This window comes from Electrona antarctica (genome assembly GCF_951216825.1).
Source record: "Electrona antarctica genome assembly, chromosome: 7".
NCBI classification, from domain to species: Eukaryota; Metazoa; Chordata; class Actinopteri; order Myctophiformes; family Myctophidae; genus Electrona; species Electrona antarctica.
This window is the reverse complement of record NC_136812.1, coordinates 15,261,755-15,282,991: the sequence shown is the minus strand read 5'-3', so window position 1 is coordinate 15,282,991 and position 21,237 is coordinate 15,261,755. Positions and strand designations below refer to the sequence as shown.

Below are 21,237 nucleotides of genomic sequence, written 5' to 3'. Positions count from 1 at the left end.
TATTGAAGAGCTCTTCTACCAGTTTGCATTGAGGGTAGATGTGAATGTGTGCCCCTGCTCCTTTAGAAATACCTGTAACTGAATTAAGAGACCATGATTCTCAGTTCCAGTTGAAGATGTACATTCTTTATTTAAAATTGAAGGGAAAATAATAATCTTGAAAACTTTACTCTCAGCAGCAACATAGCACAGACCTGTCTAGTGTCTGGACTACACCTCATCGCACAAGCATGGGAGAGATGACTCGTTTCCAACCGATACAATGTCGTGTGATGAAGTATAAATTTGCCTTCTCGTTTCAGCAGATGAAACTGGTCTCAATCAAGGGCAGGCTATGGTCATATTCAAAACTAAATCCAAAGATATGAGCAACAGACAGACTGAGAACAAAGACAACAAATGCAGGCTCTATTCCATCTACTGTTTTGTTATATACACACACACATACATTTTTAAGTTTGAAACTTGGACCCATGCAGTAGTAGCAACACTACACATGGGATGTTTATGCTCAAAACAATCAACTAAAGATTGTTATTATATTAGGAAATACCGCCATTGCTCTTCAGGAACAGTTTTTCCATTGTATGAATCATCGGTGGTTTTAAAAGCACAATGTAAGAGGAATATCAGCTTAATTTGCATAGAGAATGCTGATACCATAGGTGCATTAGCGGAGTCCAAAACAAGGGCAAGAAAGAGGATCGTCAGTAGGGTGGGTTTCTATGGTAAGGGTTTTCTCCATTGTTATGCTTTCCCGGCTGAACATGTAGAAGTGACTCCTCGTGGAAAACTATCCAGGAGGATATTCATTTTCAGAGAGCTTTAGAGGACTGGTGCTCTCTATCGTATTCTATCCCAGGATAAATCTGTTAAAATCTTAAATCTGTTCATCCTCTACTACAGCAGTACCTTTCAATCAGATAAAACAAAACAACTTATCAATAAACATACAATATAACATTGTTTCCGTGCAACAATTTCAACCACTCATAACTATTTCTCTTGCATTCTATTATATACATAGCTTGTACTGATTACATACATACATACACTCGGATGCACATAGTTGTACCGACAGACAAACACAATCTGTCTCTCTTCTATGCACTCAACAAAGGCATAGGAAAGTACAACTAACACATAATACACACAATCCTCCAGGATTAAATACCCATCTGAATACCTCCATGCATATAATGACCAACATTATTGCCGGTATTTGAGTCCGACAAGAGACATTTGTACTTCCTAGATAGTAGATATACACATTTGCATTCCACAATTCCTATAAACCAAGGGCATTCTGCCCCGGACCACTGGATTTGCAGCACTGCTGGTGTCTCAGTTACACTTTTTGAGTGTTGGTTGCCATATGAATGGCTACCAAAACACCAGACCTTGAACTTTAAAACACTGATCACTTTTAGATTGATATGTTCCTCAATGATACAAGATTCTCTGTAAAGTTTTGGGCATCATGACGCCACTGTCCGAGCAAGTGACATTTCATCAAATCAAAAGATATGCATTGCTTATTATATCATTTCCCTGGACTTTAATCCCAGAACCGGGACGCTATGGGTTGTAAGGAGACCACAATAGCATTGCAGATCCAGGGTTTTGGGTTTCTCAGAACACAACACTGCTATAAACAAACAAGCAGGCATTCCTATGGTAAATGGTAGAAACATTCATACAGATTCCAGCATGCATGAAGCTCACACCATCATGCACATGACAGATGCTCTCAGTGAATAGGATCAGTCGTTGCGTTCAACTGAGCGATTGGGGTTCTGTTCGATGCTGAGATTCGCACAAGTCGTGACTTTCAACTGAATGTTTGAATGGTTCACTTGTGCGCTTTCAAAGTGTTTGGTAAAAACATGATATGACTCAATGGATGTGGACCGACGAGACAGGAAAAGGGAAACCTCAAAATAGGGGTTCTTCTGACCATTTCCATACTCATTACAATAAAATAAAAGAATTGTTTATGATCGGTATATAATACTTAGATAATACTTTTGTTGTGAAACAAACAACGGAAATAAATAAAATGTGTGCAAAGAACTGCGTACTTGTCTGTCATTTCAGGTCTACTTTGTACTGTTTGTAGGGATCACTGATTAAGAATTAAAATGTTGTATATGTGTTCGTATAATGTGTCTGTGTTGCAAACACAAAAATACACACATGCACCGTCCCTCGCGCCCATGCTAAAATCCTCTCTGTTGTGGGACCAATGAGGTGAAGTCCTCTTCGTAGTCAGGGAGCCTCATTCTCTAAGGGAGAGATGCAGAGAGCATGGATTAAAGCAAAATAAAATATAACGACAATGTTTGTATGACGAAATCCTAAGGTGCATTTGTGAAACAGTGTGAAAGGATCCGCCCCACCCACACTAGCACTGATTCCTTTCAAATTCAAAATTTTAGATTTGTTTTTGGCTTTTGTGCCTTTATTGATAGTTACAGTGAAGACGGACGGCCAGCGGGCGCCCCACTAGCACTGATTCCTAAACAACTCAAATTATATTATTGTAATATAACAGTAATATTATTCCTGCTGTTCTACATGCTACCAACCAGGTGAAGAAATCACAGATTGAGGCTTTAACCTTTGCTTTTATATGAAATATCTTAGACTATGATTTTGTGGAAGATGCTTCTGAACACATACGGTATGACACTTCAAATGCTCTAATCTTAAAATAATCACAGAAAATATCCAATCTACAAGCTCGTAGAGTGGATATTTTCGCTGCGCAACATGCCTTCATAGAAGACATGCTGGCTTCTATGGAATCCAAGTGACTGAAATCAGTCGTGGCGACTGAGAACTTTGATCCATGAGAGAGACAAAATGGCAATGCAAGAACCTTGCATTTCCTTTTGCGTGCCTTTCTCGCACAGGAGTATGCAACGGGCTTAACACTGCAAACAACCCTGGGGAGTATGAGTGGGATGCTTTACCATTGTGAGGTTCTTGTTGTGGCGGTGGGCGACACGTTTGTGTGGATGCTTTACCATTGTGAGGTTCTTGTGGCGGTGGGCGACACGTTTGTGTGGATGCTTTACCATTGTGAGGTTCTTGTGGCGGTGGGCGACACGTTGGTGTGTGTAAAGGCTGGCCAGTACGAGCTCGGTGATGCTGTAGGCTCTCCAGGATGCTGTCTGTCAATCGTCTGACGTCTTTGTGGGTTTGTGGGTGTGTCTGGACATGCTCCAGCTGGTGTAGGCCACCCTCCTCCAATAGCATGCTGCAATAGCGAGAGGCTGTGGAGAAATAATACCACCTTCTCTGTCAAGTCAACCTTTTTTTGTTGACTTGAAACTTAATAGGCATCACAGAATATACAAATCCAAAATAAGTAAATAAAATACAAGGTAGGTAGTGGATATGGGGTTCACACGGGTTGGATACAAAGGCTAAAAACAAAGCTTTAGTGAATTTACAGGACTAAACTTCTGTTTAGTACTGAGTTTACACTACAGCATTGCTTGCAGTATGTGTGTCGTCTCTTACCGTTCTTGCTGCAGACATGCTGCATGGCCCAGGCTGCCCACAGCTGAACTCCAGGGGTATGGAAGCACTCCAGCAGAGGAAAGAAGGGGTTAAATGACCTAGAAGAGGATAAGAATTGGATGAGGTGTTAGCATACAGCTACTGTACTGCTGAGGTCATTTAGAAACTGAATCATCACTCAATTAAATTGTTTACAATACTCAGTAGCACACCATTCATGCTTGCTTGCCGTGATAACTAACTAGTTAGTCTAGCCACGTAGCAAAATGGCTTTGTGTGTTTCTGTTGGGAAGCAAACTCTCACCTGTATGCCACCATCTCACACTCTGGTGGCGGCCACTTCAGGATGGCAGAATGCTAGAAAGCAAAAACACACAAATGATTAACTCCAATTCAAATGCTTACTATACAAGGTTTTAACATGCACTTACAATACAGGTGTGGCAACTTTGCAGATATATGTTACAGAAACCAGGACAAGTGAGAAAAAGGGAGCGGAGGGCGCCCATTTTCCTGGCGCGGGAAGCCGTGCCCCCCCTCAAAGGGTCCCTGTACCCCCCCCCCCCCCCCCCTCAAAGGGTCCCCCCGGCCACCAGGCAAAAGGAGTCACTGGGGCTGGTGGTGGTGATTGCCGGCCATCAGTGGGCCCCACGGAACCGGGCACTCTTCACCCCATTTGATTTTTTTCACTTGTACTGGTTTCCCACATGTAGCGCGCGCAACACACATACATACATTATCCATTATCTGTGTAAACTCTAATATGTACAGTCCTACCAGCTGTTCCAGCAGTGTGATGCGGAGGCTGATGCTGAGTGTCCAGGCCTCCTCCCCCCTGGAGGTGAGGTGGGCCAGGATCCCTGCAGCGAAGTAGCTAACCTCCACCTCAGAGCTGTGGAGCAGAGTGCAGATGTGGTCCAAGAAGCCCTGCACCATCAGTTCAACATGCAGCTCCCCGACTTCTGCAATGTTGTTCTACAACAGTGAAAAGATGAAGAGCGGATTAATAGTGCATCAATATAGTGAATTTATTCCACCACTTAAGTCTGTGTGCGGTATGAAACAACAGCACTAAAACTAATACTTATGTTGAGAATCTTTAGAAACGTACCAGCAGCCCAAGAACTTTCTGCTGAATGGAAGACTCATTGGGGAATGACTGCAGACAGATTGGAGAGAGAGAGAGAGAATGTGTGTGAGAGTCAGAGCCGGAGTCAGCTTGCCTCCTTAAGCCCGATTCATGTGGGATGTCGAAAATAGCCTAAATAGCCGACCCATAAGCCCAAAACGCGTAGCCTTGTGGACTTGTAGGTCGTCTATTTTCAAAGTGCGACACCGTTGTGCGATGGAGCATAAATTCGCTTTTAGACTTAGTTTTATAGCTCTAAACAGAACTCTAATTACTAACTCTAATTACTAGAGTACTTTGTCCTCCATTGATTTGAAATTTTGGCTTTGCTACCTTCCCAATACTACAGAGGAGGTTGAAAGTATAGAAAGTATTTTCAGAAAGTATAGATGTAGGTGCTAGCTGCTTGCACACACACGGGTTGCGGAGAGGAATGTGTCAGCTGCACTGTGCGACGAGACACGCAGCTACTGCTCCATTCAACAGTGTGTTACTGGACGCTAAAATCATTTCGGAAATATTCGGTGCACCATAAAACCGCCATTACCCTTTTCATGTCACGCACCCCCTAGCTCCCTTGCTCACCACAAGGGGTGTGTGGACCAGTTTGGGAACCCCTAGCCTAGATGTTCAACAGTGTGCATGTATTTACATAGCTCCAGGTCTAAATGGTCTAAATGTTCAACAGTGTGCATGTATTTATTTACATACCTCCAGGACTTTAATAAACAGATCCAGCCCTTGGTTCTCAATAAAATGGCGACAGGTCGTTGGTGATTCATCTGTGAGATTCCAGAGTGCACTGAGAGTGAATTTAAGGGTGGCGTCCACCACGCCTTGGGTTGCCTTCTGGCGCACAATGTGGAGCAATTGCTGGAGGACAAGAGAGCATCATGAGAATCTGACAGATTTTTCTTCTAAGGGAACGCGAGTGAACCGACAAGCTTACCTTCACGATGAACAGTTCTGCCCCCAACTGAGCAGTCTGCTCTGTAGACAACTGAAAGACAACAAACATCCGTTAGGAAAAGCCATGTCAACTCAACAATTATTTTACTCGTTTCACATAGTACCTTAACAATATAACTCCATGGCCACTGCCATTCCAGTTCAGACAAATGACGAAATGCCCTGTACAGTACATTGTGCAATATATATAATAATAGCGAGTGTTGTACCACAAAGTTGCAATATAATACTGAACTTTACAATTCACAATTTTGGCATTTAGCAGATGCTCTTACAAGTCTGAGATTGGAATAAACAGAGGAAACATGAACTCTAGTCAATAAAAAAGGTAAATAATCACATACTAATCAGAGAACAGCAAGAACAATGTAGTGTCTCAAAGACACTAGGATACCAGGTAAACAACAATGAACCTTGCATCTTTCTAAATAACATGCTATCTAATATCTATATCACATTCACTTTTAACACATTGAGAGCCCACGCAAAACTGCCCAAAATCACTTTCACCTAGAAAATCCATTCACATTTTTTATAATTCAGCTGATATGACTGTGGAGACACATGCTGGAACTTTTTACTTTGAAATGTTTTATAGTTTCTGAGTTATTTAATTTAAACGCCAAATGCATTCTCAATGGCGAAAACACAAACTTTGGCACCACGTGTTAAAAGAAAAAAATAAATAAGTGTTTTGATTTTTCAGATTTTTCTAAATAAATAAATAAAAAATAAATAAAAAAATATATATATATATATATTTTTTCAAAGACGTCCACAGACGTCTTGGGCTATGCACGTGCGGTAATACCCAGGACGTCCACAGACGTTTTGGGCACAAAATGTGTTAACACACGCATAGACACATACACACAAAAACACTGATTGTGAAAACATACAAGCATGCATGACTGCATGCACAATGCACTTCACATCTACCTTAGCTGCCAAGATGGAGATGATGGCGACAGCCATCCTTTGCATGTTCTGGTCTTCATGGTTGCACAGCCACTGCATCACCAACTTGGCAGCCTCAAACCTAACAGACACAACAAGTCATTCAGATTGGATTTGCAACATACAATTCATACAGTCTCTAATGAGAGATCCATTCCCCTCTGCTGTTTTTGCAATAGAGGCCTTGTTGTACCGAAGGTTGGCATATTTCTCTTTCCTCTGGCATGGCTGTCTGTAAACAGTGTCCATTGGTAAGGTAACCACTTTCTAAAGAAAAGGTACTGTGAAGCAGCAGCTACATACGTACATGGGTTTATATAGAGTAGACACATTACACACATACTGTATATATCTTGAACAGCAGTTGTTGTTTTGCACATAGCAAGCGTTGTTTCCTCCAACATGGTGGGGGATAACGTGCATTCTAATTAAATAAAAAGGTTATCTATACTAATGTCATGCACAGAAAATATCAGAACTACAACCTAAAAACACTATGAGCTGCAATGCGCTGTAAGCTTGTAGATTGACTATTTTTGTTGCATGACCCTGGCACACAATTAAAGTCCTTTGTTTCCTTGTGTATTATAACTACATATAAGCAATACAGTAACATGTATGAATGAAAACTAACTTTGAATTCTCGTTTTTACCAGTGCTGATTCAAGTAGAAAAAAAATTGTATGTGGGGGGGGGGGGGGGGGGGCGGATCCCACCTGTTGAACGGGACTTCCTGTAGAATACGATCACTGCACAGAGACAGCAGGCAGTTCTTCTGCAGCTGGAGGCAGAGGAACCAACATGGCCATCAATACAGAAGCTGAACAATAGCTGGCTGTACTGAACTAACACAGTGACCGTCTGTCACTGTCCACTGGTTCCCAAACACTGGGTTGGGACCCATTTGTGGGTCGCAGACACGGGCCCCCTTATTTTTTGTTTCTTCTTCTTCTTCTTATTATTAAAAAACATTTTTAAAAACATTCCCAAAACTTTTCATGAATTAAACCAAAATTCAATGATTCTTTTCAGTACTTCCTGAAGAAATAAAAGAAAAATCTAAGAAATTCCATAAATTAGAAGAAGTAGTGAAAATAGCCGATCTACAAGCTCACAACAAGGCGTGAAGTAGAGGGCAGCACGGGTCCACCCGGACCCGAATACCCGAGATCCGAACCGAGAACCGAGCCGGGTCGGGTGCAAAATATTGACATGCCGTCGGGGAACGGGTCGGTTCCATTTCAAAGCTGCAGGCCTCGTTTCGGGCATCTGCAATGCAGAATACCCGAAATGCCCGTGCAGGACCCGATTTTTATTATATATTAAACCTTTCAACTTTAAAAATAGGTTTTGAAAATAGACATTATGGTATGCGTGCGTTCAACTGCGTTGTAATGATTATGTTCTAAAATACACGCCTCGAGGATTTGGAAATGGAACGTATCCACTGGTGGTGGGTGTGTCACAGTGTGTGCGCAGCGCGCGCACAGTCACACACAACACGAACAGTAGCTATCATCACCATGGCGGCCCCCTTCTTGAGCGAGGTGAAACGCAAACTACTGAGTCTGTGTTTTATTTAGAATAGAGATATAAGAAATGAATGACCACCGGAGGAACTTGAAATTGGACTGCTCACTGCTGTGCTGACTGCCTGGACACAGTGGACAGGTTTGTGTTGTTGTGGTGATTATTTGGAATCTGGGATGAGCATAAGACGAAAGTCCGTGGAAATGTAGTTCTGTTCTGAATCTGCTCTGCATTGTGCTGTGCAAGGCTGCAAGCGCTGAAAATAGACGATCTACAAGAAGATGGTTAAGTACAGTTTGCACTGCAAACTGTACTTAACCATGCGACGCATTGCGAGCTTGTAGATCGGCTATTTTCAGCGCTCCTTTGTAGAGGCGGGGGTGATGCTGACGTTCAGTCACAGTGTTCACTTCAGTCTCATAATCACAGTCACGGTGAAAATAAGCATAATATAGGATTGGACACACCACGGGTGTAACGGGTCTTTCGGAACGGGTAGGTTTATTTCGGATCGGATCCTGTTTTTAACGGGTCCGTTTCGGACCGGATCCAAAACTTTCGGGGCCGGGTCCGGGCCGGGTGCGGCCAATTAGAATGTTTACGGATCCGGATCGGTTCTGTTCTGATATCACCGGGTCCGTTTCGGACCGGGTCCAATTTTATGGACCCGTGCTGCCCTCTAAAGCGATGCATTGTGAGCTTGTAGATCTGCTATTTCCACTAGTTTGGGTCCTGGGAGAATGACTAATTTCTGTTTTGGGTCACGTGCTAAAAGGTTTGGAAACCACGGGGAAGTTACACCATCAAAGCATCAGTGTTTTATTTAACCCATTTTGGGCAGGAACCCCTTTTGGTGTTTTAAGCATTACGTTATACTTTAGCTATTGAAAAATAGCAAATAACAATTATGACATCATTTGCAAATTATTTGAGATAATCATTTAAATTCCATGTTGAAAAATGTTCATATATTTTCAAACACTTTCAAAAATAGTGGAACTAGCAGATCTACAAGATCAAAACACATCATGTTGAGCTTTAGTTTGGCTATTTAAGTACTGCATAAAAAAGTTATTTGTCATATCTGCTCTGTGCTGTCGATACACAGACCCATTCAATGGAATGAGTTCTAGGTATCGCGGGTCACGGGTGCAGCCTGCAACTTTTGTTTACCAAACCTACAATGCAAACTGAAATGAAATTTTCATTCATAATGACAGAAACACAATCAAATCATTAATCGCAATTATTTGAGCGTTAATCGTCACATAAAATGCCCTTTGTGACAGCCCTACCTGGTATCCGTCCTGCATAAAGACACTGTGAGTGACGTGAGTGTGATCATTGGTTCCTGGTATTGCTGGTTTTCCCCTCCTACGTGGAAGCTAACTCCATTCATGTCTACTGGACACTGGAGTGCACCCAAAATGATCTGTGGAAGGTTGAGCATACCTGCTGGTGATTGGGGAAGGTCCTCATGGCCTCCAGTAACAAATGGGTGACGGTGCCCAGGAGCCTGACTGGCATCCCGGCTGCCAGGTCTTGCTTGGTCAGGTTGAACACACAAGCACTGGCTGCCAGCTGGACGTTCAAGGTAGCGGGGTGATTCTTCATACCCAACACTACCAACTGCAGAGATGCATGGGGAAATAGTTACGATAGTTAAATAACGATGTCGTGGTGGTAGGTTGTTTCATTTTTTACAACTGATCCTCGTTAACGGTCATTAAGTGACAAGAGACCTTGAGACCTGAGGCGGGTCTATACGACCGAAGCGTTGCTTCAGTATATTTCATCTTCTTATTGTTGATGATGTTCACAATATTTTGCCTACGCACCTGCTTAAAGACTTTTAATCCAGGTGTGCTTTTAGTACTAAAATATTGATTCAGATGATAATTTTATAGCAAAAAGGCTTTTGTTTTTAAATGAAAATCCGACAGCAGTTGCGGTATCACAGCTTGTGAACTTCCTAAAAGTTTCTAATTTTCCTGAGCCACATAACACAGCGATCATAAAGTGGTTTGTAGCTTCCTAAAATGTCATTAGGGGGCACTTTAGGGGGGGGACAGTACCTTTTTACCAACATAAATGCTATATGTTTTCATACAACGCCTTTGGTTTGGTAAGCTGCTTTCTGCACTAAACTCTTTTAGCGCCTATTAATTCATTATCAATAAGGCAAGCAAGCAGGTCCCATGAAACTGCGACTATGCCAGAGTTAATAGTCTTGAACTTCTTTTCCCTCTGCGACACGCAAGGAAAGAGGAATTGAATGAACCAAACTTGAAACAATATTAAATACACTCAGAGCATGAAGGGATGTTAGTGGTTGGCTGGCTTTAGCTGTTCAGAGGGAAAATGTAAGTTATACCGTCCATATTGCTACCGTTCTCGGGATTAATATCTTACATGTTCATATGTGGTTGACGATAAATGATAATGATCGTTCAGACATAGTGCAAACTCTCCCGGGAGGGTACAGGGCTGGTGATGGGAATCATGGGATGGTGTCACATACATGATGGAAAAAGCCTACCATTGATTTTGACAGAAGAAATTAGTCTTAGACATATTTTAGTCATCTGAAATGTTTTAGTTTTAGTCTAGTTTTTATTATGCCATTGTGGTATACAGTATTTATCTGAAGTTGGATTTCAGTTAATGGGGTGCAGAGAATGAATTGGTCATGACGTAAGTAAGTGTTCTTTGAACATTTGTGGTGGTGTAAGGATATCGGGCCGTGGTTTCTCCATGACATGGGTTAGGCTGAACAGGTGAAACAGAGTGGTGGTGTACCTTAAGGATATCAGGCCGTGGTTTCTCCATGACATGGGTTAGGCTGAACAGGTGAAACAGTTGTGGTGGTGTACCTTAAGGATATCGGGCCGTGGTTTCTCCATGACATGGGTTAGGCTGAACAGGTGAACATTTGTGGTGGTGTACCTTAAGGATATCGGGCCGTGGTTTCTCCATGACATGGGTTAGGCTGAACAGGTGAACATTTGTGGTGGTGTACCTTAAGGATATCGGGCCGTGGTTTCTCCATGACATGGGTTAGGCTGAACAGGTGAAACAGTGGTGTACCTTAAGGATATCGGGCCGTGGTTTCTCCATGACGTGGGTTAGGCTGAACAGGTGAAACAGTGGTGTACCTTAAGGATATCGGGCCGTGGTTTCTCCATGACGTGGGTTAGGCTGAACAGGTGTGGTGGTGTACCTTAAGGATATCGGGCCGTGGTTTCTCCATGACATGGGTTAGGCTGAACAGGTGAAACAGAGTGGTGGTGGTGTACCTTAAGGATATCGGGCCGTGGTTTCTCCATGACATGGGTTAGGCTGAACAGGTGAAACAGAGTGGTGGTGGTGTACCTTAAGGATGTCGGGCCGTGGTTTCTCCATGACGTGGGTTAGGCTGAACAGGTGAAACAGAGCTTTGTGGTGGTGTACCTTAAGGATATCGGGCCGTGGTTTCTCCATGACGTGGGTTAGGCTGAACAGGTGAAACAGAGTGGTGGTGGTGTACCTTAAGGATATCGGGCCGTGGTTTCTCCATGACATGGGTTAGGCTGAACAGGTGAACATTTGTGGTGGTGTACCTTAAGGATATCGGGACGTGGTTTCTCCATGACATGGGTTAGGCTGAACAGGTGAAACAGTGGTGTACCTTAAGGATATCGGGCCGTGGTTTCTCCATGACGTGGGTTAGGCTGAACAGGTGAAACAGTGGTGTACCTTAAGGATATCGGGCCGTGGTTTCTCCATGACGTGGGTTAGGCTGAACAGGTGTGGTGGTGTACCTTAAGGATATCGGGCCGTGGTTTCTCCATGACATGGGTTAGGCTGAACAGGTGAAACAGAGTGGTGGTGGTGTACCTTAAGGATATCGGGCCGTGGTTTCTCCATGACATGGGTTAGGCTGAACAGGTGAAACAGAGTGGTGGTGGTGTACCTTAAGGATATCGGGCCGTGGTTTCTCCATGACATGGGTTAGGCTGAACAGGTGAAACAGAGCTTTGTGGTGGTGTACCTTAAGGATATCGGGCCGTGGTTTCTCCATGACATGGGTTAGGCTGAACAGGTGAAACAGAGTGGTGGTGGTGTACCTTAAGGATATCGGGCCGTGGTTTCTCCATGACGTGGGTTAGGCTGAACAGGTGAAACAGAGCTTCTCTCACAAAGCCTTCTCTCTCGCTGTAGCGGCGCAGTGCCTCACAGATCTGCGTCTCGTTGGCTTCTCCCGTCACCTACGCATGCACACATACAGTATGAGACCACTAAACTTCTCCCGTCACCTACGCATGCACACATACGAGACCACTAAACATTTGCACATCTTCAAACGGTGAATATTATGTTTGAAGGTACAGTTATGCGCCCAGACTTACTTTGAGACTGCCCTCTCCAGAGAGGAAATCCGAAAAGCCAGCATCTGTGGCCAACAGTCCCATAAAGGTCATCCCTGGTCTCTCCTCAACAAACGCCTTAACAGCTACATCTGTCACCTGCAGAGCCCCAAACAAGAAATACAACCTGACTCTACATCCTGAAATACAGGTGTCTCTTGCAAGATGTACAGCGCAGCATGCACACACACACACACACACACACACACACACACACACACACACACACACACACACACACACACACACACACACACACACACACACACACACACACACACACACACACACACACACACACACACACACACACACACACACACACACACACACACACACACACACACACCTTTTTTTTCTACAACTTTTTTTTTAAGTGTCTAAATGTCCTATCACAGCAGCAGCTCGCGAATCTTTCTGCTGTGTTTGCACATTGTTGTGAGTGCAGATATGGGAGTTTGTTGTCATTAATTAATGCACACACCAGGGATCCCGGACTTTTTCATGAATGAACGACATGACCAGATGCTATAAATTAATGAGATGGAGTCATCCCAAACCAAAATTCCATTACTTTCCCCAAAATGTTTCTGCCTCTTACAATTTTACATAATCTATCCAGGTCAGGACAATTCCTTGACTTTTCCAGGATAAGGGGAAAAGGGACTCTCTGTCCGTCTCTCTCTCTCACGCACACCATGTACGCACCTGTTTTCTCCCTGATACATCCAGGGATACTAGAGAGGGCAGGATCCCTGGCTGAGCGAGTAGTTGACGAGCCACGTCAGAGGTAAACTGCTTATCATCACTGATGTCCAGATGCTACACTCACACACAAAAAGAAAAAACACCATATAAAGTATTTATTTTGAAGACATTTTTCTGTTTCTACCGTATGTAACTTATGTTCTAATATTTTCTTTTTGTTACAATAAATATAAAGTATTGTACTTTATTAGAATGAATCATCAATGTTCTCTGTCCATAAGAACACAAGGTAAAATGTGTTTTCAGTAACAGCGAGTAAAGCGGAAACTATGTTTAACCGGGAAAGAATCTGTGTCATTTTAGATTTTTGTGTTGGCTATTAGGAAGATAGCAGATATACAAGCTCACAGCTACATGTCACTTTGTACCGCGGCCCTGCTATTTTTTTAATCAAATAAGATGTCAAAAGAGACACATTGTCAACAGCATCACGGACACAACTCTTGTATTACAGACGAACCTGCAGCGCATCCAGCTGCCCTATGACTGCCAGCAGCTGTGCGGTGCTCATCTCCAGCCTCTTCAGCTGGTGCAGTGTGAGCGACCGGAGCCTCTCCCTCAGCCCCAGCAGGGGGTTCAGGTTGGTGACCGACGTGTTGGACAGATCCAGGCTCTCCAGCCGAGGCAGGGAACACACGTCGGCCAGTCCCGAGTCATAGAAGTCCACGTTGGCTAGAGAGAGGGCGCGCAGGCCCTGGAGGGAGCTGAACCGCAAGCGACTCGATTCGTCCAGAGAAGACATGGTGAGGCCGGTCAAAACCAGGCGCTGAAGAGACTCCTGTAGGATGAGTGAGAAGTACTCATTTGACCCATGTGTCTACACTCTACACAGTCAGACTATGGATGGGCATTTCAAGAAAAAGTATGATTCACTGGGAACTAGTTTTCTATCTAATATTATTATTTTATAGTCACAACTATTCACTTTTTTTTATGTAATGACTAATGCAAAATGGAAAAAATCATGACCCATCCCTATTTTCCTAACATAGATCTAGCTTTAGACTGGTGATGGAAAACAGTTGTTCCTCAGTACTCTGCCTTTACCTGACAGTGTTTATTGCTTGCGAGCCCCTGCAGTATATCAGGAATGGTGAGGTCTGCATTGACCCTGGCAGCGTCGAGCTCCAGCAGTCTGTGAGAACACAGGGCTCTCTGAAAGGCCTCTGCAGAGATCCGCGCTGTGCGGATGCATGCCCGTCTCAGCCGCAGGTATTCACAGTTCCGGAACACACCGACTGTGCTGTCGTTCAACAGACCTACAACACAATTTAATCATTTATTTTCTCAAATGTCAGATAGATGTCGAGTACCAAAGATTTGAATGCAAACTGAGCCTTTGGACAACCTTTACTTGACCTCTAAGAGGTTTGGGTGCTTTGCTTTCATGTCGTGGTTAGACCATGCAACTTGTCAGGAGAAAACACAAAACTCTTGGAATAGGAAACAAGTTGCATAGTAAACATAGGTACCACTAAGGGATCATCCAAAACAAGAAAGAAGAAAAGGTTAAAATTACATTTTCATAATTATTGTCATGATTATATAAACTTACAACATGAGGCATTGTAAGCTTGTAGGTCTACTATTTTTGAGAATGTTCACCTATAATGACAGGCCCAAAATAGGGACACCAGGGTTAATGTGGTAAATAAATAGCCAAGAAAACCTATACCCTAGAGCCTAGAATGTCTGTGATATTACATACATTTTATGTATCATGTTCATGTATCATTTAAAGTTACTAGAACAGTGCCCGTTGGGGGGTGATCAGGTGCTAATAAAGGGTGAGGTCAAGCATCATTGTGATGTCAGAACAGGCCAGCTCCACATATGGAGATATAATTTGGACCCTGTCCAGAGCCCGGGCAGGTTTTGTGCTTGTTCTGGACAACCGGTGATCCGACAGACTCGACACCGGGCACTGCACTCCCTGTGGTGGTGTGGAACACGTGTGTCAAATTTGAGACTTTGTGCATTTATAGATGGTGCTGCATGTACACTCACTCAATTATTTGTATCAGATATTGTGCTCTAGTCTAGTTTCACATCCTTGGAAGTTCTGACAGAAAACATGTTTAGTAAAATATCTCCACCTTTCCACAAACATCCCAAGGACAACATTCTCTTCCCACAACGGGGATTCTTTTATTTTGAGAAGCGCGTTGTGATTGGTGCAGGGTATTTAAAAAAAATGGAGGGCAGTAATACGCCTTGCGGCGTCCACACTGCCGGAAATACAAAAGAAGAAGAAGTCTTGTGGATCAATGGTTGTACCCACCTTCAGTAGCCATCTTGGTCAGCAATTGATCTGCTAACTCCTGTGGGAAGAGTATTGCCTCTCTGAGACAAAGGGAGCCATCCGCGTGCTTCGCACAGAAACACTCCAGGTTCTGGCTGACGTAGGATAGACACAGGTCTACCAGAGAGGCTGGGGAGGCATCATCCTTAAAACACAAAAGGGGACATTTATTGATATGACACGGTCAGATGTAGGTTCATGGCTAGCCCTAGAATGCCTCTGTTGTTTCATACATTGCAAGTATTCCACATACCAGAGCCATAGAACACTGCCGTAGACTTGTGGTTGCAGCGGCAGAACGGCGGCATAAATGTGATAAATGCTCCGTTTATCCCATTAAATAATTACAAAGAGGTGTAGTGAGATATTGTCCTATAGTTTCACATCCATGTGAAAGTTTTGGCACAAAACGTGTATTTAGTCAAATATCTCCACTTTTTCACGAGCTGCACCCGGACAGCTTTCTCTACGGGGCGAGGGGCCCGGAATGATCGATGGACTGAATTTACCAACAATTCCTGTTGATTACCACAAATGTCATCACAGGAAATTGACCAGGGAAGCACAAATGTATGGGGCACACAATTGGCAGGTGGTGTGATAAATTACCCAGCACCTATCACAAGGCCCCTGCCAATTGTGTGCCCCAAACATTTGTACTTCCCTGGTCAATTGGTGATGACGTTTGTGATGACCAGAGGAAGTTTTGATTAATTCAGTCCAGCTGTCATTCCGGGCCCCTCTGCCCGGAGAGAAAGCCGTCCGGGTGCAGCTCGTGAAAAAGTGGAGATATTTGACTAAATACACGTTTTGTGCCAGAACTTTCACATGGATGTGAAACTAGAGGACAATATCTCACTCCACCTCTTTGGAATTATTTAATGGGTGAGTACAAACGGAGCATTTATCACATTTATGCCGCCGTTCTGCCGCTGCAACCACAAGTCTACGGCAGTGTTCTATGGCTCTGGTATGTGGAATACTTGCAATGTATGAAACAACAGAGACATTCTAGGGCTAGTTCATGGCAACAGTATGTAGTCATGTGACATTTGTGAATGCAATTAAGTAGTAGTCTAAAAACAAAAACAAATCGGCAGTAAATACATAGACCTACAGTAGATATTGATTGATGGAATACTAACAGTTTGCTGTAATATATAGTATACAATGGTGCTAAAAGTTCAACATAATAAGCCCTGATGGCTTATTTCCATTGTGATCCTGCGCATTCAATTTATATACATTTTAAGACATGCAAAAATATAGGGAAAGCTCTTGTTGACAACTCACCATATTGAGAAGATTAGAGGCCATGGATAACGTCCCCTTATAGGTATTGGCAACCGCGACTTGTTTTCTTTATGTCTTCACGTCAGATTTAACTGCTGGCTATAACTGTCGAGTTGAGCCGTCTTAGATATGCATGTTATGTTACCCTCATGCAACCTGGCACCGCAGCAGCCTGGGTGTTGTGGTAACCTATATATGTAACGCTGTTAACCTCATATAACCTGGTCGTAACAAACCCGATGTTGTGATGATAGTAGCCTACCACTCTTGCTGAAAATATAGCTGCGGGAAGATGACGAGCTAGCTGCAGCTAACGCTCGTGAGCCAGCTAGCTAACTTGTTGTTGGTAGTTGGCAACACTATTATCTATCTGTGTGCTGGAACTGGAATATCGCGTTTCATGCAAAAGCAGATTATTTCTGTTTTCGCTTTTCATGTTTCATTTTAAACGCACGTCTGTCGATCTACCCTGGGCCGTGTCGTGTGTAGGAGACGTATAGCTCTGATAAAGCCGCAGTATGTCACAACAGGCTCAGCATAACTAATCGGTTGGCGGAGAGTCTATTTTAGATTACACAAACAGTGAGAAAAGGTCACAACACTGGAAGTACATCAGGAGCTGGGGGCGGGGCTAACGGAGCCCCGAGTGAAAGGAAACTGCTGCGATAAACATACCAAGGATTCGTCCGTGATGTCACCACTCACAAAGCCTCAGACTGGGGAAAACATTGAAAACAATAACGTCCTCGTTCGCTGTCACACCAAAAATGACGTATTTATGTTCAACTGAAATATAAGTGCACTAACTGTCGTTAAAGCGTTAATACACGGCCATTGGCTCCACAATTGCGACGTCACTCACTGTACCATTTTGGCGGCTTTAGCTTAGACTCAACTACGGAAGCCCGTTTGAAGGATTTGCGCGATCAGGAAGAAGTCAAATACACAACCGAACGTGCAAGTTTCTACGGCAAGTTGGCATAAGTTGCATCGCTTTGCAGATGACAGGCGTCATACATAAACATTGATATTCTGAAGGAACTATTTATTTCAAACGATATCACGGTGTTATGGTCATTAAACTAAATGGGGGCTAAGTTTATTGGAAGGGACTAAAGGCTGTAACACGTTACCAAACAGCAAGGTCAATAGTGGTGCGCGCGTGGTTAAATCACTACAGAAAGCAAGTCGGCACAGAACGTGGGTTGTAGAAATGGCTGGACTCGTCAACTTTGAGGATGAAAACGAGGTGAAAGAGTTCCTGGATAATTTGGGTGTGGAATACAGCTTCCAGTGTTACAAAGAGAAGAATGCTGAAGGTATAAACTTGAACTGTCCACGGTCCTCCTGGTGCTGAACTGATCGAAACTAGTACAGTGGGTTATTGCAGTAGTTACTTTTAGTTATTATTGCATTCAGCATGTAACTATTAGCCTGACACTCAGTCTGAAGTTTCATTTCGTTTCACTTCATTATTCTGAATGATTAATTAATATTATGCATTATTATTCTTCATTATTCTGAATCGCCAGAACATATTTTCTTAATGGGCGTGGCTAGCGATTCAGGGCTGGAGCCAGGCTATGTAACTATATTAACTGGCATATTTTCCTTTGAACATATACATGCTGTCATTGCTGTACGCAGAATCTGTATAGTTGGATGCTCAAAAATAATATACACAAATGAGCAGCAAGGGCGAAATCCAATGAGACAAGACAAGAATTCAGAAATTCAGAAATCAAATGAGGCGAGACAAGAATTCAGACTTCAAAAGTATGAGTGATTTTACTTGGAAAAATGACCTGTCAATGCAATAGAAACCCAGTCTGGCTCATTGAACAACAGGGATTCACAGATTTTATACCTGCGCACAGCTACAAGACAGACATGTTGCATGAGGCAGGAACTGTTATTAAATGTTTACTCAGAATTCCTCAACAATGTCACTATGAAATGTGTTATATAAATGCCCCTTCTCCTTTGCATTTGTACTAAGGATGCCAACGACTTGCTGACTACTTGGAAGGAATTAAGAAGAATTACGAGGCCACGGCACAAGTTCTCAAACACAACTGTGAAACAAATGGGAACGCTGCGAGTTGCTACAAATTGGGGACTTACCACGTCACAGGCAAAGGTACACCAGGAAAAACAACTGAACGGTCTGAACCCCTCTCACCCCCCCCCCCCCCCCCCCCCTTTTGTTATTCCTCTGTTGTTGGCGATTGGATGTACCAGCAGTTAGGGCAAAACCTGAAAGTAAAAGTCAGAAATATAAAATATTATATAAGATCTATGAATGATACCACCTGAAGCTATGTTTGCCTGTTGTCCCAAATCTCTCCACCAGGTGGGGTGACTAAGTGTCTGAAAACTGCCTATTCCTGCTTCATGCGCTCCTGCAATGCAGACGAAAAGAAGTCTATAGATGCGTGCCATTTTGTTGGAACACTAGCCCATGACGGACGAGCCATGGAAGGCGGACCGGACACTGCAGTGGCCCTGCAGTACTACAGGAAGGCATGTGACGGGGGGTTCGCTCCTTCCTGCTTCAACCTCAGCACCTTGTTCATCGAGGGAAATGCCAAGGGCTTGGGAGGAGACATGCCTCAAGCACTGAAGTATGCCAACAGGGCTTGTGAGCTGGGACACGTGTGGGGCTGTGCCAACGCCAGCCGCATGTACAGGCTTGGGGACGGCACGGAGAAAGATGAAAAGAAGGCAGAGGAGCTGGCGAACCGAGCCAAACAACTGCATGGCATGGGGAAGGAGAAACAGTTGAAGTTTGGCGAGTGATTTTATATGGCTGCATTTACCGTAATTTGTCTTGGTGCTCTTTCTCTTTGTCAGTGCGCTTATGTCCACTTACACAACCCAACTTGTTGCTGTATATAGGCATGTTTGTGGGATTCGTTCATTTAAAAGTGAACTATATCTTTATAATGTAAGTTTGCATGCAATGCCCACCCCCCAAGCAGGGGTCTGGGGTAAGGGTAACCTGACTCTGCCAGATGGGGGCGGTATTGATTCACAAGTTCACAATACGTTGTGAAACAAAGGTGATTGTGAAGCAAGCTCTCTTCCATCTGGTGGAGTCAGGTTAGGTCTGGGGGTACTCTCCCAGACTTAATTTGGTGAATTTGGAGTTTGATACCAAATCAAGGAGAAATGACAATCCAGGTGTCCAGAAGGAGATGTGGTCAAGGACACTCCTGCAGGATCCAGGAGGGTTGGCACTAGTAGCCCATATCCCTAAAATAAAAGACTCATCTACAATCTACATGTATCCTTTTTTGAGCTGCGCTACCACCAGCTCGTCCTACAGTATGACCAGCTTTGACAGTTTGTGTGAACACAAACATTGGCTGATGATTGGCTGATCACCCCATAGTGATGATTTGATTGGCTGAGCATAGTATAGAGGATAAAAGTGAGGGCAGAAAAGTGAAGATGCCAAGTGATTGGCCAGAATGACATTTTTGATGATTTGATTGGCGGAGAACGGAATGTGATGTATGATAAGAGCGCCCCTACTTCACAGGAGTGTGATTTTTATTTTTTTACATATGCATGATAGCGATCAGGAAGTCATATCCGCTGCTATCCTACAGGGATCTTGACTATAGGCTGCCCAGATCCTTGCGATAGATAAGTGGGGAACAAGGTCAAGTGTTGGGCCAAAAGGTCAGTTGTATAGCTCATCACTGTAAGCTGGTGTTTAATTCTGGGACAGCAGGGTAGGACAGTCGCACAATGTTGGCCTTCTGACAGGATCATTGACAAAGAACTTTAACAGAGGGACGTTTTATTGAATATATTTGGACCTTGTGGTCTGGGCAAAATGTGTGACCCAATATAAAACATGCACACGCATGTCACAAGTCCCAACTGCAGTGACACTGACACTAGACAATATGAAACATGTTTTCTTGCCCTTTACCAAATCCTCTTAGATCCAAAATGACTTGGCAGTGTCAATGTCTATTTTACTGATGGTTGTTCTGTATAAAGTTCCTTATAATAATTTATCCTGATTTATGTTTGATGTATTGTTTTTTTACTGTATTTTGTGTATTGTAAACCTCGGCTACATTGAAAATGAGGGCTTGCCCTCAACTGTATTCAGAGTATAAATAAATGTGATGATGAAGAGTGAGTAATTGTGTAAATGCAGGTAAGGTTCTGTAGGTGTTAAAAAAAAGAACAAGCATATTGTCATGCATGCACACACAAATTAGATTATGAGACCAATCACTACACTTTATAAACGGAGCTACTGCAACTGTTGGCTTTGATAGTACATTAAATGTCAGGTGGAAACTATGACCTCTTGTGGTAAGAGATGATTTGTA

General features: G+C 43.4%; 2 protein-coding genes across 4 annotated transcripts; one reads left to right on the top strand and one right to left on the bottom strand.

Annotated features, from left to right (window-relative positions):
- Positions 1-104: 104 nt before the first annotated feature.
- zyg11 (zyg-11 family member, cell cycle regulator) lies at positions 105-17,457 on the bottom strand. 2 transcript variants are annotated; one of them, XM_079504927.1, is made up of 19 exons: positions 16,883-17,457; positions 15,569-15,734; positions 14,335-14,546; positions 13,748-14,065; positions 13,228-13,341; positions 12,502-12,618; positions 12,220-12,360; positions 9,566-9,742; positions 7,300-7,364; positions 6,566-6,665; positions 5,607-5,657; positions 5,369-5,530; positions 4,640-4,687; positions 4,306-4,503; positions 3,833-3,885; positions 3,529-3,626; positions 3,122-3,278; positions 2,976-3,019; positions 105-2,285 (listed from the first exon to the last, which is right to left on the bottom strand). In XM_079504927.1, the coding sequence occupies exons 1-19, from the start codon at positions 16,904-16,906 to the stop codon at positions 2,269-2,271; spliced, it is 2,262 nt and encodes a 753-aa protein (XP_079361053.1). In that variant the 5' UTR covers positions 16,907-17,457; the 3' UTR covers positions 105-2,268. The 2 variants fall into 2 exon arrangements, with proteins under 2 accessions (XP_079361053.1, XP_079361054.1); XM_079504928.1 differs by lacking the exon at positions 2,976-3,019 and having other exon boundaries at positions 3,081-3,278.
- coa7 (cytochrome c oxidase assembly factor 7) lies at positions 16,252-21,041 on the top strand. 2 transcript variants are annotated; one of them, XM_079504931.1, is made up of 3 exons: positions 16,252-16,474; positions 18,882-19,022; positions 19,236-21,041. In XM_079504931.1, exons 1-3 carry the CDS (start codon positions 16,471-16,473, stop codon positions 19,679-19,681), a joined length of 591 nt encoding a protein of 196 aa, XP_079361057.1. In that variant the 5' UTR covers positions 16,252-16,470; the 3' UTR covers positions 19,682-21,041. The 2 variants fall into 2 exon arrangements, with proteins under 2 accessions (XP_079361057.1, XP_079361056.1); XM_079504930.1 differs by lacking the exon at positions 16,252-16,474 and adding an exon at positions 17,811-18,201.
- The last annotated feature ends 196 nt before the right edge of the window (positions 21,042-21,237 follow it).